At 31.3% G+C, this 17006-nt stretch overlaps 1 protein-coding gene across 2 annotated transcripts; it reads right to left on the minus strand.

Annotated features, from left to right (window-relative positions):
• Positions 1-5703: 5703 nt before the first annotated feature.
• On the minus strand, positions 5704-15658 carry LOC147816089 (arylsulfatase B-like). 2 transcript variants are annotated; one of them, XM_087158135.1, is made up of 3 exons: positions 15341-15658; positions 12136-12479; positions 5704-5930 (listed from the first exon to the last, which is right to left on the minus strand). In XM_087158135.1, exons 1-3 carry the CDS (start codon positions 15630-15632, stop codon positions 5802-5804), a joined length of 765 nt encoding a protein of 254 aa, XP_087014261.1. In that variant the 5' UTR covers positions 15633-15658; the 3' UTR covers positions 5704-5801. The 2 variants fall into 2 exon arrangements, with proteins under 2 accessions (XP_087014261.1, XP_087014262.1); XM_087158136.1 differs by having other exon boundaries at positions 15344-15654.
• Positions 15659-17006: the final 1348 nt, after the last annotated feature.

A 17006-nucleotide genomic window follows, 5' to 3' on the forward strand; every position in this document is an offset into this window, starting at 1 on the left:
GAAATGAACTTCCTAATATTAACCATATTTTGATCAGTGTTTTAAACTAAATACCCTACATTATTAATGTCAAGTTTTTATGTATATATATGTTTGAAATATTTAAAAAGTGGCCACTAAGAAATGCTACGACTCTTCAATAGTAAAATTTCCAAATTTTGTGTTTAGTAGCTGCAATCTGAAAAATGCCCCAATAGTTTAATCTGGAGGAGCAGTTGAAAGTTAAGGTCACTTTTTGAATACCTTGAAGTTTTTAAGTGATTCAAATTTTTGGTATAATCATAAATTCGTTTATGCAAAGTAATGTAAAAGAAAATTTCTAGTAATTGCTTATTTAATATTGGTAGACATTTTTTTCATACCATTTTGAATGATGTAATTTTAAGTCACCCAGTTTGTTTTGAATAATATAATTTAGAGAAAAAAAAACCTTATTCTTAGTTCCTTTTCTCTCAGGCTATTCAGCTGATTTCGTAGTTTGAAATGTAAAAATTTATATTCTCACTAAAATTTTTTTGACCATTATTAAATGATATAATTGTTCAAAATTATTCTTTACATTTAATTATCTATTCTAAACGGATTTCGAACGATTGAGTTCAAAAAATTTTCACTTCAAGACTAAAAATGAAATGTACACTAACATATAAAATATAACTATATAAAATGAAATATTCCAAACACTCGATCTCTCAATGATCTAGATCCATCAAACCATTGGCTTTTGTTTATTTCAAGAGAAAATATCGGTAGGGTTATCAACGAAATCTTATAAAAAGTATCTTGAGGGGGGGGGGATTGTTTTGGCCTGAATGAGTTACTAAGATTTTCAGTTTATATAAATACTTCAAAAAAATTATATTTCGGTACTCGAAGCCAAAGGATGCAGTGCTGAATGATTCATTTGCAAGATTAACCCTGAAAGTAGATTAAACAGTGTGGCCACCCACCTTGAAAACCAGGAATTATCAGGGAATTTTTCTATACTGGAAAAATCAGAGAAATTTGGATAAAAATCGGGGATTTTTAAAGAAAAGATGGAATTTTTTCTATGAGTTTTCTTAGTTTTACTAATTTAAATTATTTACTAATTTTCTTGATTGAAATTATTTTACCATCTGTTATACCCACTTTTACACCGAATCTGAATATTTTTACAAAACTATAATAAAATTTTTTGCTGCATTTAAAATATTATAAACCCCTTTCTTCATACTATTTTAAAATCTTGTTCTCATAAAACAACTTAAGAGTACAGAAAATTTAATGAATGAAAGGGAAATTTTGAGGGGATGAAGCTTTGCGATGCTCTACTGCTCTGGGGAACCACGTGAAAATACGCAATTAGTGAATGATCCCCAAGTAAAGTTCAAGGATTATGGTCTAATAATAGAATATAGCGGGAAGGCCATTATAGTTTGTCTAAGTTAAGAACTCCTCCGGACACAAAGTCTTAAGGCCGTCTGGTGCTACGGAAACAAGAATGGCGCATTTTAGGGAGGGTAGCTTCAATCTAAGACACGTTTAAGATTCATATACAGTAGGGTCCGATAATCCGGCTCGGTGATAATTTCTGAAGCACTGTAGCTAGTACTAGCTTCAGCTGATTTTTTCTTCCGTTTCGGCATCTGAGTCACTTTCTTCAAGATTTTGAGTAGGCTGAGGGTTTACTACAATGTTGATAATGTCCTCATCGGTTAGTTCTTGTTCAACAGGCTCATTCTCGGCGATTAGAAGCCACTCCCCTACCTCATCTTCAGGCAGGTTTTTCAAAGGATTGTCAGCACTTCTAACGACATCCAAAACTTTGGTCAGAGGGTCTTGATGGTTTTCTTCCTCATCAGTAAGGCCCGGATTTTGATGACTTTTGCATTTTTGGACATTCTTTGTCCTGTAGGGCATTTTTCTTTAAATTTTTTGGCGTATTTTGTAATTTTTTTCCAATTTTTATTATAATTTTTTATTATTACACTGGCTTCCAAACAATGAAGAAAATCTCTAGGATATTAACAGGTAAAGCAACATCTTTTCAAATTGAAGAATAATTGTCAGTAAGTGAGACCGTCTTTTTCAAGTACGCACCAATAAAATCAGTAGACGTTGAAAGAAGCTTTTCCAGGTATAAAAATTTACTTTCAGACAAGAAACGCTCGTTTACATTTCAAAATATCAAAGAAAATTTAATAATCCCAAGTAATTCTGATATTTAGCAATATTATGAGTTGGAAGTTGTTATATTCATTAAAGTTTTTATACAAAATGAAAATGTTTTGGAGTCGATATATTTTCCTTTTTTTTGTTGTTATTTTAGGATGTAAACATATTTTTCAAACTTTATTGGATTTATTAGTGAGTTATCACTCATAATAACTTTAAAATTATTATGAGTCATTTGGATATATTTTTTGAAATGACTCATAATAATTTTAAAGAGTAAAACATTGTTTTAGTTCAATATTTTTACTTTAAAGTCATGTCATAAGGCCTTTCCAGCGCAATTTTTGCATTTTTCGCACTTTTTGGTTCATCAAAATCCGGGCTTTACTCATCAGTCTGTAGAGTTAGGTCAGATGCAGGGTTTGCAGCTGGCCAAAGTTTTCTCCAGCATTTTTGGAGTGTTGTATTTTTTACTTGGTTCCAAGACAGTGCAATAGCATAGACCGCATCTTTTACTGTAAACTTTTTTTGAAAATCAGTCACGTCACAGTCGGCATTTAACAGGCCTTGAATACAAGACCTTCTATAAAAGCATTTAAAATTTTGAATAACCCCTTGGTCCATGGGTTGAATCAAAAATGTTACGTCAGGTGGGAGCAGAGTAGCAACAATATTTCCAGAAACTGACTCATCTACTGGCGGGTGGGCTTTGTAATTGTCCAATAGAAGGATGATCCCGAAAACTTCCGAATAGCTCTCGAACGTTTTTATTTGCTTTAAAGACACACTTTTGGAGAAAACCGAAGTTTCTACAATTTTCCGGAGCGATGCAGGACTAATGGACTTCTACTGTATATTGTTTTTAGTGCCATCATCACAGGGAAAATTCTGTTAAGAGTTTGATAGCTTAAAACAGGGTGCGTACCTTTTTTTAAAGGTGCTTTTTTCATTACATTTCAGTGATGTTGATTTTCGCTACGAATTATGCAGAAAGACACTGTCTACATTGTTCTATTCAGCGTTCTCACAATTATTTCAACCCCAATCTATTTCGGCACATCGTTAGTCCGGAGCGTAGGAGAACGCCATTCGATTTACATGATTAAAAAATTTTGACAATTGTAGAAAACAATGCCAAAAGTTTTTTTTCTCTTTCTACATGACGGTTAAAACCAGATAAAACCGTAAATTGTTAAAAACTTTCCAACCTTGCCTAATTGTGATAGTTTTTTGAAGTGCTCATTTTTTGTTGAATAATTTGGCTATGCACCCTGTTAAAAATATGTTAACGATCTCTAATTTATATACTCCTTTTTGACCAATATTCTAAGAACGTCGCAATCTGACTCCACTACACCCTTGTTCCTAATACACTGGAGCAGAGGTCGCCAAAGTGGTCTATATAGACCTCCAGGGGTCTATTCAGCAAAAGCGGGGGTCGAAGAAAAAACAGCTCTTAATACGCAAATCACACATACGTAATTTGTGTGGTTTGCGAATTAAGAACTGTTTTATGTAAAATTAGTGAATTTTTTTTGTAATTGACTTAATATCAGTTTCTTTATAAAACAAAAATTAATAAACATATATTTATTTGGGTGAAGCAAGCTGGATTATAAGTCATATGCCTATGTGCGCTTGTCCAAATGTCACATGTGACGAGTATTGATGTTAAAAACGCAAATATCATATGCAGCTCCAGCTATCTTTGCAAACTGTGAACAGTGTTGAATATTTTTATTAAAATTCCAATGAGCTGCATAATTGATCTTGCCGATGAGCAGACCCAGTGCGTTCTCAGGAGGTGGTATCCACTCTTTCAGGACCACCACAATGGGTGAGATACCGTTGGTCATGTTAATTTGAAAGTCTAGTTTCTGCCACACTAGATGGTAGCACTGAGACTATTTGGATGCTAAAGTGCACTAGGAATTTAATTTTGCCGGAAATGCCAAGAGCCAATAAGGCACTCCAGGGATCTTTTACATGTCGCATAATCATACGACATGGCTGCTGAGGATTTTCTGTATCCCGAAAATCCGGTGTCTGGCCGGGGATCGAACACAGTGTTGAATATTTGCAGTGTCATTATTAAAACTTTTACAGTTTTTGATAATTAGTTATTGTTTTGATAAAACCATTCGTTTAGTTTAGATATCAATAATTTTTAATTATCAATACATGTAAAAAAGAAGGTAAGCATTAATAATATGGATTAGTACAGCCCGAGACAAAATTGCAAGATGAGCTTGCTGAATTATTATCGGATCTTGAAGCAAAGACGCTTTTTAAAAATTTAACAATAAGCAAATTTTGGACAAATATAAATATTATGCAAAAATATGTGAAACTTTACGAAATAGCTCAGCCATTTATGCTAGCATTTCCAAGTTCCTATATGGTTTCAGTCACGTAAATTCAATCTTAACTAAGTACGGAAATAAATTAAATGTGGAGTTTTGAGGGGATTTAAGATTAAAATTGACCAATTTTGAACCCAATATAGCGAACCTTGCAAAAAAAATACCAGACACACCCATCTCATTGATTAAGAAGCAATAAATCTGTAGTGACTTTACTTATTATTTCTACTTACTTATAATTACTTATTATTTAATAAATATTAAGGTATTTAAATTTCAACATTAATATATTTTTCATAAAACTATTGTTACACAATGTACTATTACTTTAATAAATGTTTAAAATCATAAAATAAATGTGCAAACACAGTATCTACTAGTTTTATTTTAATTAACAGAAAATTACTTTTATGGGGGTCGATGAAGATTTCGAAAAATTATACAGGGGTCGATGATCAAAAAAGTTTGATGACCCATGCACTGGTATAGCAGTTGAGCTATCTTGTTCCTAATACACAGGAGTGTTATAATCATAATTATCGATTATATATTGCTAATAAGCATTAAGAGCATTGCTAATAAGCATTTAAAAAATGATTTCTTGAATAAAGAAAATGCTTTTTTCTTTCTTTGTGAACTCAGTAATAAAAAATAAAAAAAATTAAAAGAAAAAAATTCAATTAAAGTAATCTTAAAATATTTTTTCTATTGCAGCCTTTAACTAAATTAAGTACTTAAGTTTAACAAAGCTATTCAGGTTGGGTCTTTATTGGCATTTAAGGTTTAGTTAAATACTAATTATAAATAGTTGCATTAGTGAGTTTATTATTTGAGTTCAAACACAAAACAACAGTTAATATATAAGAAAGAAGTTTTTTTTTCCTTCCTTCTGTATTAACATTTAAATATACCCTTTCTTCGATGTTAAAACTAGTTTTATTCGCTTTATTTTAGATTTGACAAGGCTTTTACTGCTTTTGATCATCCCTATAGCATGTTTTAATCAATAAACTAATAAGAACATTTAACGTCTTGCAATTCATTTTTGTGTGTCTTTACTAGCTAAGATTTATTATGAGATTAAGTTCTGGTAATTTTCTTGGCCCTTTTAAATTAACCTCTTTGAAATATTTTATGTGATTTTCCTGTATGATAAGAATGTGCTGGAAAGGGTTTTAGACCATTATGTTAAATAGAGAGACACTTTTTAATAGAAAAAATATTATTTACAAGGGAGAGCAATTTATACAATAACTAAGAATAAAATTCTATAGTGATCCTTCAATCCATCCAATGGGTCCACTGGTAACTATGGTATTTTGGATTACTCATTGGATCCATCGGTTTATTACCAGGTGGTACAGCAGTTGAGTTATACTCTGATAATCTTTTCAATAGAGCAGTCAGAATCTAAAAGAAGATAATATATTACAAACTGTCATTCAATGGCTATCACTTATAAGAAAATAGGACTTTTTAAAATAAATATACACATTATGTTCGCACTTTACGTTAACAGTTTCCATGATTCACAGAGTCTTATAGTCATAAAGATATGCTAAACTGGGCTTTTCCAGGTCTTATTTAAGGATTCTGAAAGGGAATGGGTAGCAAGATTTTCTCTAACGAAAGGGAAAATTTAAAAATTTTAACTTGTTTAAAAACACACAGAGTGCAGGGAATGTTTGGGATTTTCTTAGCCAGGGCCAAATTTTTCAACAAAAAATAAGTACTCAAAGAATATTTGTAAACACTTTGAAAAATATCATAATTAGACAGGGTTGGCAAGTTTTGACAATTGATGGTTTTATCCGGTTTTATTTACAGTGACGAAAAAGATGGCGCGTCACAAATGATGAAATTAACAAGAGAAATTAAATTTTCTATCGCTAATAGAGAAAAAAAAATTTACAATGTTTAGTGGGTCCCCGTAATCAGCAAAAATTCGAGAGATTTTTCGATTCTATTACAGAGGGTGGAAAATGAAGTCTGAAATTGTGAATCTCTTGCAAAAATACTTACCACTGAATACAGCTTGGTATACGCAAGTGAGGACCCGCAAGTATTTCATAAAACATGTAAAAAATGGTGTTTTCATACACTACATACCGGAGGTACGCCGGAATAAATTGGGGTTGTATTAATTGTGAAAACGTAGAATAGGACAATGTGTTTTTGCATAATTTGTAATAAAAATCAACATGGTTAAAAAAAAATCATATTTCGGATAAGGGAAAGTTAAGCACTTTTTAAAAACACCCATGGAAAAAAGCACCTGTAAGGGCTTTTAAAAACGAAAATAGGAATAGTATGAAGGGCATCAAAAAGAAAATTATCTAATTCCTAAAAAAAGTTTTATCATGAAGAAATCACAAAAATTCAAGAAAAATACAAAAAATATAAATAGGAACGTACAAGAATATATTAATCGTGAAGGCAGAACAGATTCCAACAAATTATATAAATATCTTAGTAGTATATCTTATTTGCCAGTCTACAAAGTATGGAACGAAAGTGTAAATAGAAGGTAATGAGATACATTTTTAAGTGGCTTTCAAACTAACATGAAGAATCACGCTTAATTCGTCTGTCCGGAAAACTGTAAAATTACAAATCAAATTCTTTTCTTTGGTGCTCTTCACACAATTGTATTGTTATATTTTGCTTTGGCTAAATTAATACAATATTAGAAAGAACTATTTTTCCAGATATAATCAAGCGGTTGATTTGGTTCATTTTTTCTTCGTTTTCTAAAATGTTTTTTTTTTATTTCCTTCCTTGCTTTTTTTTATACTTTTAATAATATAATGAAAATTTATATAAAATTGAAAAAAAAAATCAGAAGAAAAACAACAAACAAATGTCATGTTGTCCCTAGTTTACATGATTATAACCACAAAAAAGTGTTTTTTATATTGTATTAATATAGACAAAGCAAATTATATCAACACACCAAAAGGAGCACCAAATAAAAAAAAGAAACAGATTAAAAAATAAAACATATCAAGCAAAAAATGCTAGAAAAATACAAAATAAAGCACAAATAGCAACACATAAAGAAAGGAATGAGAACAGACGTCCATATACTTAGTGATGTATGTCAAAAATAATTTTAAAATATTTTCAAAACAAAGTGGCCACAGTTTGAAAGATGAAGCGTTAATAGAGGATAGAGAAATATACATATTTTTTTTAGATGAGTTCTTAGTTAAGTACAGAAAGCGTGCGTAACTTTAGAAAATGTAAACACTTAAAAAAAAAAAAAAAGCTTTTTCTCATAAAAATTCGTGATTCATTATGGTATCATGAGATGGCCACCAATAAACTGTCCTCCTGATTTGAAGAATATATTTGTTGTCATCTTTTTATAGATGAACTTCCTAAAAACATGCAACTTCCAAGGTTTAAAATTTTTAAGGTTTAAAAAAAGTTGTGGATGTTAAGGCATTTCTTTAGAAGCATTTTTCAAAGTATGGTAAATATTAATAAGGTTAATTTCTAAATGACTTTCTAACTTTTAAGAAACAAGCGCAAAGTAAAGTAAATTTCAGAATATAATAAAATATGTATAATAATTCTATATCTATTAAAATAATAATAAAAAACAATTGGGCATATATATTTGTCGAAAAAACTAAAAGTCAGGTGGCAACTGGCAGGCAATTTTTTAATCCTTATTTATTTTTTATTTTATTTTATCGTCGTAGAACAACCAACCCAATTTTTGAGTTTACGAATACTAATGTACAACTCCGTAGCCTTTTCAATTTGAATCCAATCCAGAAGAAAAGGAAACTCCAGGGGAGAAATTTGTTTTTGTGGAGGACTTTTCAATGGAACTAACCCGCATTTGCAGAAACTACAAAAACCTCCCATGGATAGCCTGGCAGCAACGGGACTCAAACCCATGATTCGTTTACCACTGATGATATTTCACATCAGCACAGTGGTCAGTGCGGAATTCGTTGCCATCCCTGGGATTCGAACCTGAGTCGCATCGTTGAAAGGGGGGGGGGGAGCCTTCTATCCCCCAAGCCACTGTGGCTCAATCGCTGTTTATTATATTTTTATTGCTATTTATTATACATCACCATTAATTTTGCAAATATACAGCACATTTTTTTCATGAACATACAAAGGTGCCTTTTACAAAGACATGGTTTGTGGGATGATTCAACATGTTGCCTTCCCAAATCACCCAAATTTTAATTTTTTGAAGCATAACTGACAACAAGATAGGGAAAAATACAGCAGATTTTATGAAATAACATAAATTTAATGATAATTGTTGCAAAATATACTAAATATTTTACACATAAGGGATTTTCATAGTTATCAAAATAGAAAAAAAAACTGCAATATTTTTCAGTTTTGATTTAATATTAAATGATCTTGAAATGTTATGTATTGAGTTTTTTCATAATTTTGAATAGTAATAGGAATTTGAATCAAAGATAGTTAACTGAATTTTGTAAATGAGGCCCGCTTTATTATGTATTAGTGACATTTATTTAAATATTCAAGCAAGCAATAATCTGCACAAAAATTCTATTTCAATAGGGATTTCTTGTGGAAGCTTACTCAGTTTTAGGGAATTTTCAAAAATGTATAAAAACCAGGAGAAACTGGCAAAATCCAGTTGAGTTGGCACTATGTTAAAGGCTGATATTTGGGACATTGCAGAGCGAGTAGTAATATTACTGCTTGATACTTTTATATGAAAGTAATCAAAGACTGTTTACTTAATCTTGTCCAAGTCAAACAATTAAAAAAAAAAATTCAGGGTATTTGCTAAATTTCAGATTTTCAAATCCATGACTTTTCATGACTAATTCCAAGAATTTTTCATGACTTACCGAAGTTACTATTTAAAAACACAACAATAAATTTAATAATTCTCCTTCATCCGCTCAAGCATGCAGCATCAGCCTTTAACCACTGGATATCATTGCTGGCCACTCTCAAAGCCCCATGACAAAATCGCAGGCAATATGGCGACATTGTCGCAGAACGCAATTGAGTACTTGCAGAAGATTAGAGCAAGAGGATTTTTCTTTTGGGAAGTTAAAAATTTTGGTTTTCTTTTTCGCAGAATTTTAAAGATTTTTTTTTCTGCGGAATTATACTCTAAAGATACTTTCCTTTATCATTGGTAAAGAAAAAAATGCTCATGATTTTTATGCTCGCATTCGGGGGGAAAAAAAGTTCGCCAATGATTGCTTTGCTCCAGCTAGAATTTTAAATTGATAAAATAAACATAAAATAATAAATAAATAAGAAAATTCAAAAATCAGGGAAGTTTAAAATTTAATTCCCACAAGAAATGATGCTTTTTCTTTCATTTTTTGAAAGAACACCATAATTTTTAAAGAGCATGATAAAAACATTTTATATTTTAATAAAATATGACTGTGAGTGGGGATTTTGTTATAAATTTAGATACTCGGAACACCATGAAATTTAGAGGGAGGAGCGGGAGGGGGTAAATGCCATTTTAAAAATTAGATTTTTCGGTGACCTAAATCCATGACTTTTCCTTATTTTTTAAAAAATACAGTTAATTCACTATAACTCGAATATTACTATAACTCGATTTTTTTATGAGGTCCCGACCCTTTTATCTTTTATTTCTTGTTAATTATTCTTGATTACTCAAATTTTACTCCCTTTAACTCCATTTTTTTAAAAAAGATTACTGAATCTTTTAAAGCAAGAAAAAAAACCTAGGAGCTGATATATTGCCCCTTCCTCTGCAACACACACAATAGACTCATCTGGTCAGGACAAGTTTAGTCAGAGTGAGAGAAAGGGATTATGTCGGGAATGATAAATTTGTTTTCTGGGCAGAACAAGTTTTCAGAGTGAGATAAAGGGATAACACCTGTGGGGAATGAGTAAACTTTTTTCTGGTCTGAACAAGCTTTATGCTTATGATTTGCAGTTAGAGATTGTGTGGAAGAAGTGTTTACCTCTAAAGAAGTCGAAGCGAAAATTAAAAATTCTCAACTTGGAAGATAAAATTAATCTTATTAATGATGTAGATAGAAATCCAAACATGAAGAAGAAAGATATAGCGTTGAAGTATGGAATTCTCCTGAATACCCTTTCTACGATATTAAAAGAAAGAGAAAATATCCTTAAACGATATGAATCTACGAATCCGCTGTCTAAAAGAATGAAGATGTGTGCCTTTCCCCAGGTGGAATCAGCTCTTCTGAAATGGCTTCAGCAGTACAGAAATCGAGAAAATGCCATTTCCATAAGTGGTGCTTTGCTACGTGAGAAAGCGATAGATTTTGCTAAACTGTTAAAAATAGACAATTTTCACGCTAGTACTGGGTGGCTAGAAAAATTCAAGAGCAGACACAATATTGTCCTTCGCACTCTTCATGGAGAAGCTAAAGCTGTCCCTCTTGAAGTATGTGAACAGTGGTTAAATGAAACGTTACCAAATTTACTTCAAGGATACAGTGAAAATGATGTTTTCAATATTGATGAAATGGGTTTATTTTTTAAATGTCTTCCAAATAAGACTATGATGTTTAAGGATGAAAACCGCTCAGGGGGTAAAATGAGCAAGGAACGTTTGACTGTCCTAGTTGGAGGAAATGCGTCTGGGACAGAGAAATTGCCCTTACTTGTTATCGGAAAATACAAACATCCCCGAAGTTTCAAGAATATAAAAACATATCCTTCGGATTACAAGTCTAACAAAAAGCCTTGGATGACATCAGTTGTATTTGAAGACTATGTAAGATTCTTTCAAAGTTGATGTACTTGAAGCCATGAGGCTACTTTCCAGTGATTGGAATAATGATGAAAATGACAATAAGAAACTGTTTCCGGAAGTGTGGTTTTTTTAAAGAAACACAGAGTGAACCTGTGATAGAAGAGCTTCAAGATGAGGAAGTAATTGAGAAATCCGATTTCATAAACTTCGATGAAAACATTGCTGTTTGAGGTGATATTCCCGATGACGAATTTATGCAGATCACAGAAGAAAATGACGAAAGTGCTGCTGAGGAAGAAGGTTAAAAAACAATAGTCCCAAACATACTTGAAGCGCATGCATCTCTCGAAGTTCTTCAAAAGTTTCTAGAGAGTCGAGAAGGAATTGATAATTCTATGTTTGTGCACCAGTAGAAAATTGAAGATTTACTGTTTCTAGAGACTCAAAAGGGATTACTTCAATGTAAAGTGACGGATTACTTCAAAAAAACGTAAAATGTAGTACAAATAATAAAGTAAGTTATTATATTATACTTTACAGTTTTTCCTAAAATATTGTAAGCATTTAGAAGATTTGTAATCAATAAGCATTAATTAAATAATCCCACAATATTTTGAAAGTCCAAAATCGGAACTAACAGTAAGTCGAACTTCCAATCTCTTGAAGTTTTTTGTCAGTCCTATCAGATTCAAGTTATCACAAATTGACTGTAGTTAAAAACATGACATTTCATGAGAAATTTTGCTCAATACCGAAATTCATGACTTTCCATGATTTCTCATGACTTTCCAGGAGTGCAGATACCCTGCACTTAACCTTCACTGTCAGAGTCAAACAATCAAAAAAAAAAATAATAAGTTAGAAGATTTGTTAAGAACATGCTACCTCAGGTTTTACAGCTGCCAGGTTATAATATTCACAGGGATCGTCTTCAATATTAAATAAGCAGGGTCTTACAGTAGGTTGACAATTAGTGGATGCATTGGCTGGTTTTGGACCACAGATGACCTCAGATACATTCTTTCTTCCAGATGGCCCATACCATCCATTCCAGTTGCCATCGTACATTTTACCTTGGATAATTTTATATTGGCCAACTCGTAGTGCAGAGTTTTGGTGTATAGGATCTATGTTCAACAAAACTTCAGAACGGGGTGAGGGTTTATTACCACGCAGTGTATCCCACATGTCATATCCATCCAATGGACCTAGAAGGGACACATCGCCACCTGTAATCAATATAAAGAATTATGATTAAATAAAATTAATTTGGAAAACTTATGACTTTTTTACTCTTGAAAAGTCAAGGGATTTTCCGATGACTTTAAGCGTGTTTCGCAGATTAGAGACGAGCGATAGTTTCTGAGTTGCGGGTGATGAGCAGCACCTTTTAAAATTTTTGGATTCAGTAGCAATTTTTGCATTTCAGAAAAGGTATAAATTGTACAATAAAAACTTATGGAAATAAATAAAATACAACTGTTCTAATTTTATATAACTGTTTTATAGCAATGTTTTACTTTTGTAGACTGTACAGGCAACAGATCACCAAGTATCACTAGTGAGTGAGTGGTTGACAAGACCTGCCTTCAGAAGAGGATCAAAATTGTGATGGCATGTCTTTAGATCATCTTCAATGATGTTTCTAAGACTGTTGCTGGTACAGCTCTAAAGCGAAGTAAATAAAGTACTACCAGAATAATGATGGTTAGCTTTGGTATTTTGCTTGAAGCAGTAACAGATTAAACTTCCTTTAACAAATTAAAATACATAAAAACTTAAAATTAAACAAATTTTAAAATTAGTAAAAAATATAATTAATAAAAAACTGCAAAATTAATAAAAAGGGCATTTTAGTTGCGAGTGCTGTTTTCCCATCTATTTCCCCAGCAACACCAATGTTCAAAATGAATTTTTCTGACTCTCTTTGCAAGCCAAAATAAATAAATAATTAAAAAAAATTGTCACAGCTGCCCCCAAACCGCTAGTTGCCTACCCCTTATACAGATGATTTGACTGGCCTTGTAGGATTCTTGCAACTCTTTAAATCCAAATTAATTCTCAGTTGAATGGGGGGAAAAACACTCCTTTATTTTACATATTTTTTTAGTTCAAACTTAATGCTAACTACATTTAGATTTTTTTTTTTAATTCATCATGAATCTAAAAGCCTTTTCAGGTTCCAAAAAAAGCAGGAAAACAATTTCAGAACATGACATTAAACTATCCTGACAAACAAAAATTGAAGCAACAAAGGATTATTTTTAAGACTCAGATAGGGTCAAATTTGTTTATATAATAAAATATATTTTTAAAAATTATATATATGACTCTCTTTCTTGCAGCATAATATAAAATATAATTTTGGTATTCAAATAGGTTGATATATTTCAAAAACAACTATAAAATGAAATAGACTTTGCCACTTATTTCAGGTACAATAGTTAATTTATTTAGTAATCTAAACTCCAAAAACAACATTACATAACCATAAATCTAAAAAAATTTTATAGAAATATTTCTAGGTAAAATTAGCTTTCTTAAAAGGCGAACAGAATTTTAACGCATTTGAATTGCTGCTGCAGAACTCGCTACAAGTTTTTAAGCTATCTTAAAAACATTTATGTGTCAACAGAAAAATCTAGGAAATGAGGAAATAAAACACATGTTATAAAAATGGTTTCTTTCCATTTTTCATGTCTGTCAATAGAATTACTGCCAACGCATGATTAAACAATAGTGTGCATAATACCATTATAATTTAGGCATGTTAATAAAAAATATGTCACAGCACCATTAAAAAATAAAGCATCCCAATTTCTTTTGACCACTAAACTTTTTTTTTTTTTTTTTTGTTGTCCGACCAGGGTCATCCATATCGAATTTCACGAAATTCAAAATTAGTTAATAATGTTATTTTCCCACCAGAGAATTACTTGAAAGTTAGAATAGTTTTGATTCAACAATTCAGGAAAAATAAATATTAATCCAGGAAGAATATATATACCTGAATAGTGAATCCCTTCAGAACATTTGAGAAAAGCCCCAAGTTTAACATTTCGAAAATTTTTAGTTTATGAATTGTTAATTAAGCCTCCATTTTAAATCGAACCCGGTATATAAAATCGCTTAGTACTTTTTTAGATAATTGAGACTTGAAAATGAGAATTAGAAGTTATTGTTTCAATTTTACAACTAAGCAAAATTAAAAACCTTGACCAAGAAAGGATTGGTTTAGTATTTGATATTTTAAACTAAACTTTTTTTAACCAAATTTAAAACGACCCAGAAAAAAATATTTGGTTCAACCCAGAAGAAAGGAATAGTAAAAACAATTTTTAATGACAAAATACAAAATATTAAACAATACAAAACATTATTATAACAATACAAAAAAATATTAAAACAATTCTAGTTACATTAATAGCATTAATTTCCAAGCTATTTAATTTTTTTTATGACATCTTTATTTTATTATGTCTGATATCAAAAACAAAATATGGCCAATTTTTAAAAAATACACTGATAAAAAAATGCTAGCCAGTTTAGAAAAATTTTAAAGTAACATTTTTAAAACAAAACAGTCATATTAGTGATCAGAATTAAACCCATAAACAATAATAATTATATCTGCATGAAATTATTAACAATGTATAACACAATAACAATGTATGTATCTTTTTAAAACTGAATAAGAAGCGAGCCAAAAATAATATAAGCACACATAATTGATTTAGATATCAATAAGTGTATTTATTTAAGTAAGAAAATTGGGATAACATAAATTCAAATGCTAATCAACTAATACAATAGAGATTCTAAAGGTTTTTTAAAATTTTTACAGAACTAATATAAATAATAAGAAGACTTTTTTTTTTTAAGAAATAAATGAAGAAAAAAAAATACTTTTCAACTTTCTTGTACTGTATGTTAAGTTTCATTTGTTTAAATTTAAACTGTTCTCTTAATTCATTGATTTATTGTCTCATTTCTTCCAAAAACATTTTTTTGCAGATTTTTCAGAGGAGAAATAAGTTAATTTACAGAAGAAATCTGAACTTTTATTATGATGTATAAAGAATGAACTCACTACCTGCAGCTCGATAAAGTGTGGGCAACCAATCAGTGACGTGCATTAAATCCTTAGATATTCTCCTGATCTTGAGCAGTGAACTCCATATAAAAGAAATTCCTCTTACTCCCCCTTCCCATAGAGTTGCTTTCACTCCACGCAGGGGCCAGTTAGAGGCTGCATTGTTATTGAATCCAGCTGCAGGACCTCCATTGTCTGTAGTGAAGAGTATCACACTATTGTCCAACATATTTTGGGAATTCAGAGTTGAGACTATTTTTCCCACTGAATCATCCATGGCTGATACCATTGCTAGTAAAGAAAAAAAACTGCATCTAATTAATGTGCACACTTCGAAAATGTAACTCTGAGTCCAAGAGCAAACAGTGATGTAGTTTTAATGTATGTTAGAGGGGAGTTATTGGTTACCTCCTTCTGATATATATGTTACCGGCAAAGTATGAAATATGGCATTGTATAGAATGCCTAAAATTAGCCGGCAAAGTATGAAATGATTTATATTTCCCACATTGCCAGGGTATTCTATAGAATGCCAAATGAGAAACTGGCAAAGTATAAAATACATCTCCGATTCGTCAAAATGCCATTCAAAAATGACAAATTCAAAACGTCATCTGATTTGATATTAATTTATTCGTGGATGTAATTACATTTATTCGATATTTTAATACTTACTGATGACAGATTACATTTATTCGATATTTTAACACTTACTGACGATAGATTAGAAGAAACATCAGTGTTTGGAGTATCGGGCAAATATATACCAGGCAATGGCACTCGTTCCTAAAAAAATATCAGTGTAGGGTATACCGGGCAGTGGCACTGAACCTTAAAAAAACATCAGTGTAGGGTATACCGAGCAATGGCACTTGACCCTAAAAAAACATCAGTGTAGGGTATACCGAGCAATGGCACTTGACCTTAAAAAAACATCAGCGAAGGATATACTGGGCAAATGTATACCGGGCAGTGGCACTAGACCTAGTATATATTTCGGACATTTACCAAAGGTCTAGTCATAGTAGACCTAGTTAAGAGCCATTACTCAGTATATCCTACACTGATGTTTCTTTTAAGGTCAAGTGCCATTGCCGGTATACCCTACACTGATGTTTTTTAGGGTCAAGTACCATTGCTCAGTATACCCTACACTGATGGTTTTTTAAGGTCAGGTGCCATTGTCCGGTATACATTTGCCCGATACTCCAAACACTGATGATTCTTCTAATCTATCGTCAGTAAGTATTAAAATATCAAATAAATGTAATTATATCCACGAATAAATTAATATCAAATCGGATGTAATAAATATTTCGGACATTCACCAAAGCGACTATGTGATTGTCAACATTCACCAAAGAAAGTCCACAACCAACGATTTTGGTCAGTCACAGTAACATGCACATTATTTACATAATAACCTCATCAGTATGTTTATTTCATACTTTGCCCAAATAGCATTTGGCATTTTATAAAATGCCTAGGCATTTTATACAATGCCTAGGGAAAGTATGTAATATTTCTCACATTTCATACTTTGCCTAAAAACATCCGGCATTCTATACAATGCAAGCGTTTCATACTTGCCAGTAACATATATATATAATATATATATATATATAATAACAGGGCTACATCCCTGTTATCATTGTTGTATTCA

Source organism: Parasteatoda tepidariorum, chromosome 2, assembly GCF_982258835.1.
Source record: "Parasteatoda tepidariorum strain Cologne lab strain chromosome 2, Ptep-v5.0, whole genome shotgun sequence".
Classification (NCBI taxonomy): Eukaryota; Metazoa; Arthropoda; class Arachnida; order Araneae; family Theridiidae; genus Parasteatoda; species Parasteatoda tepidariorum.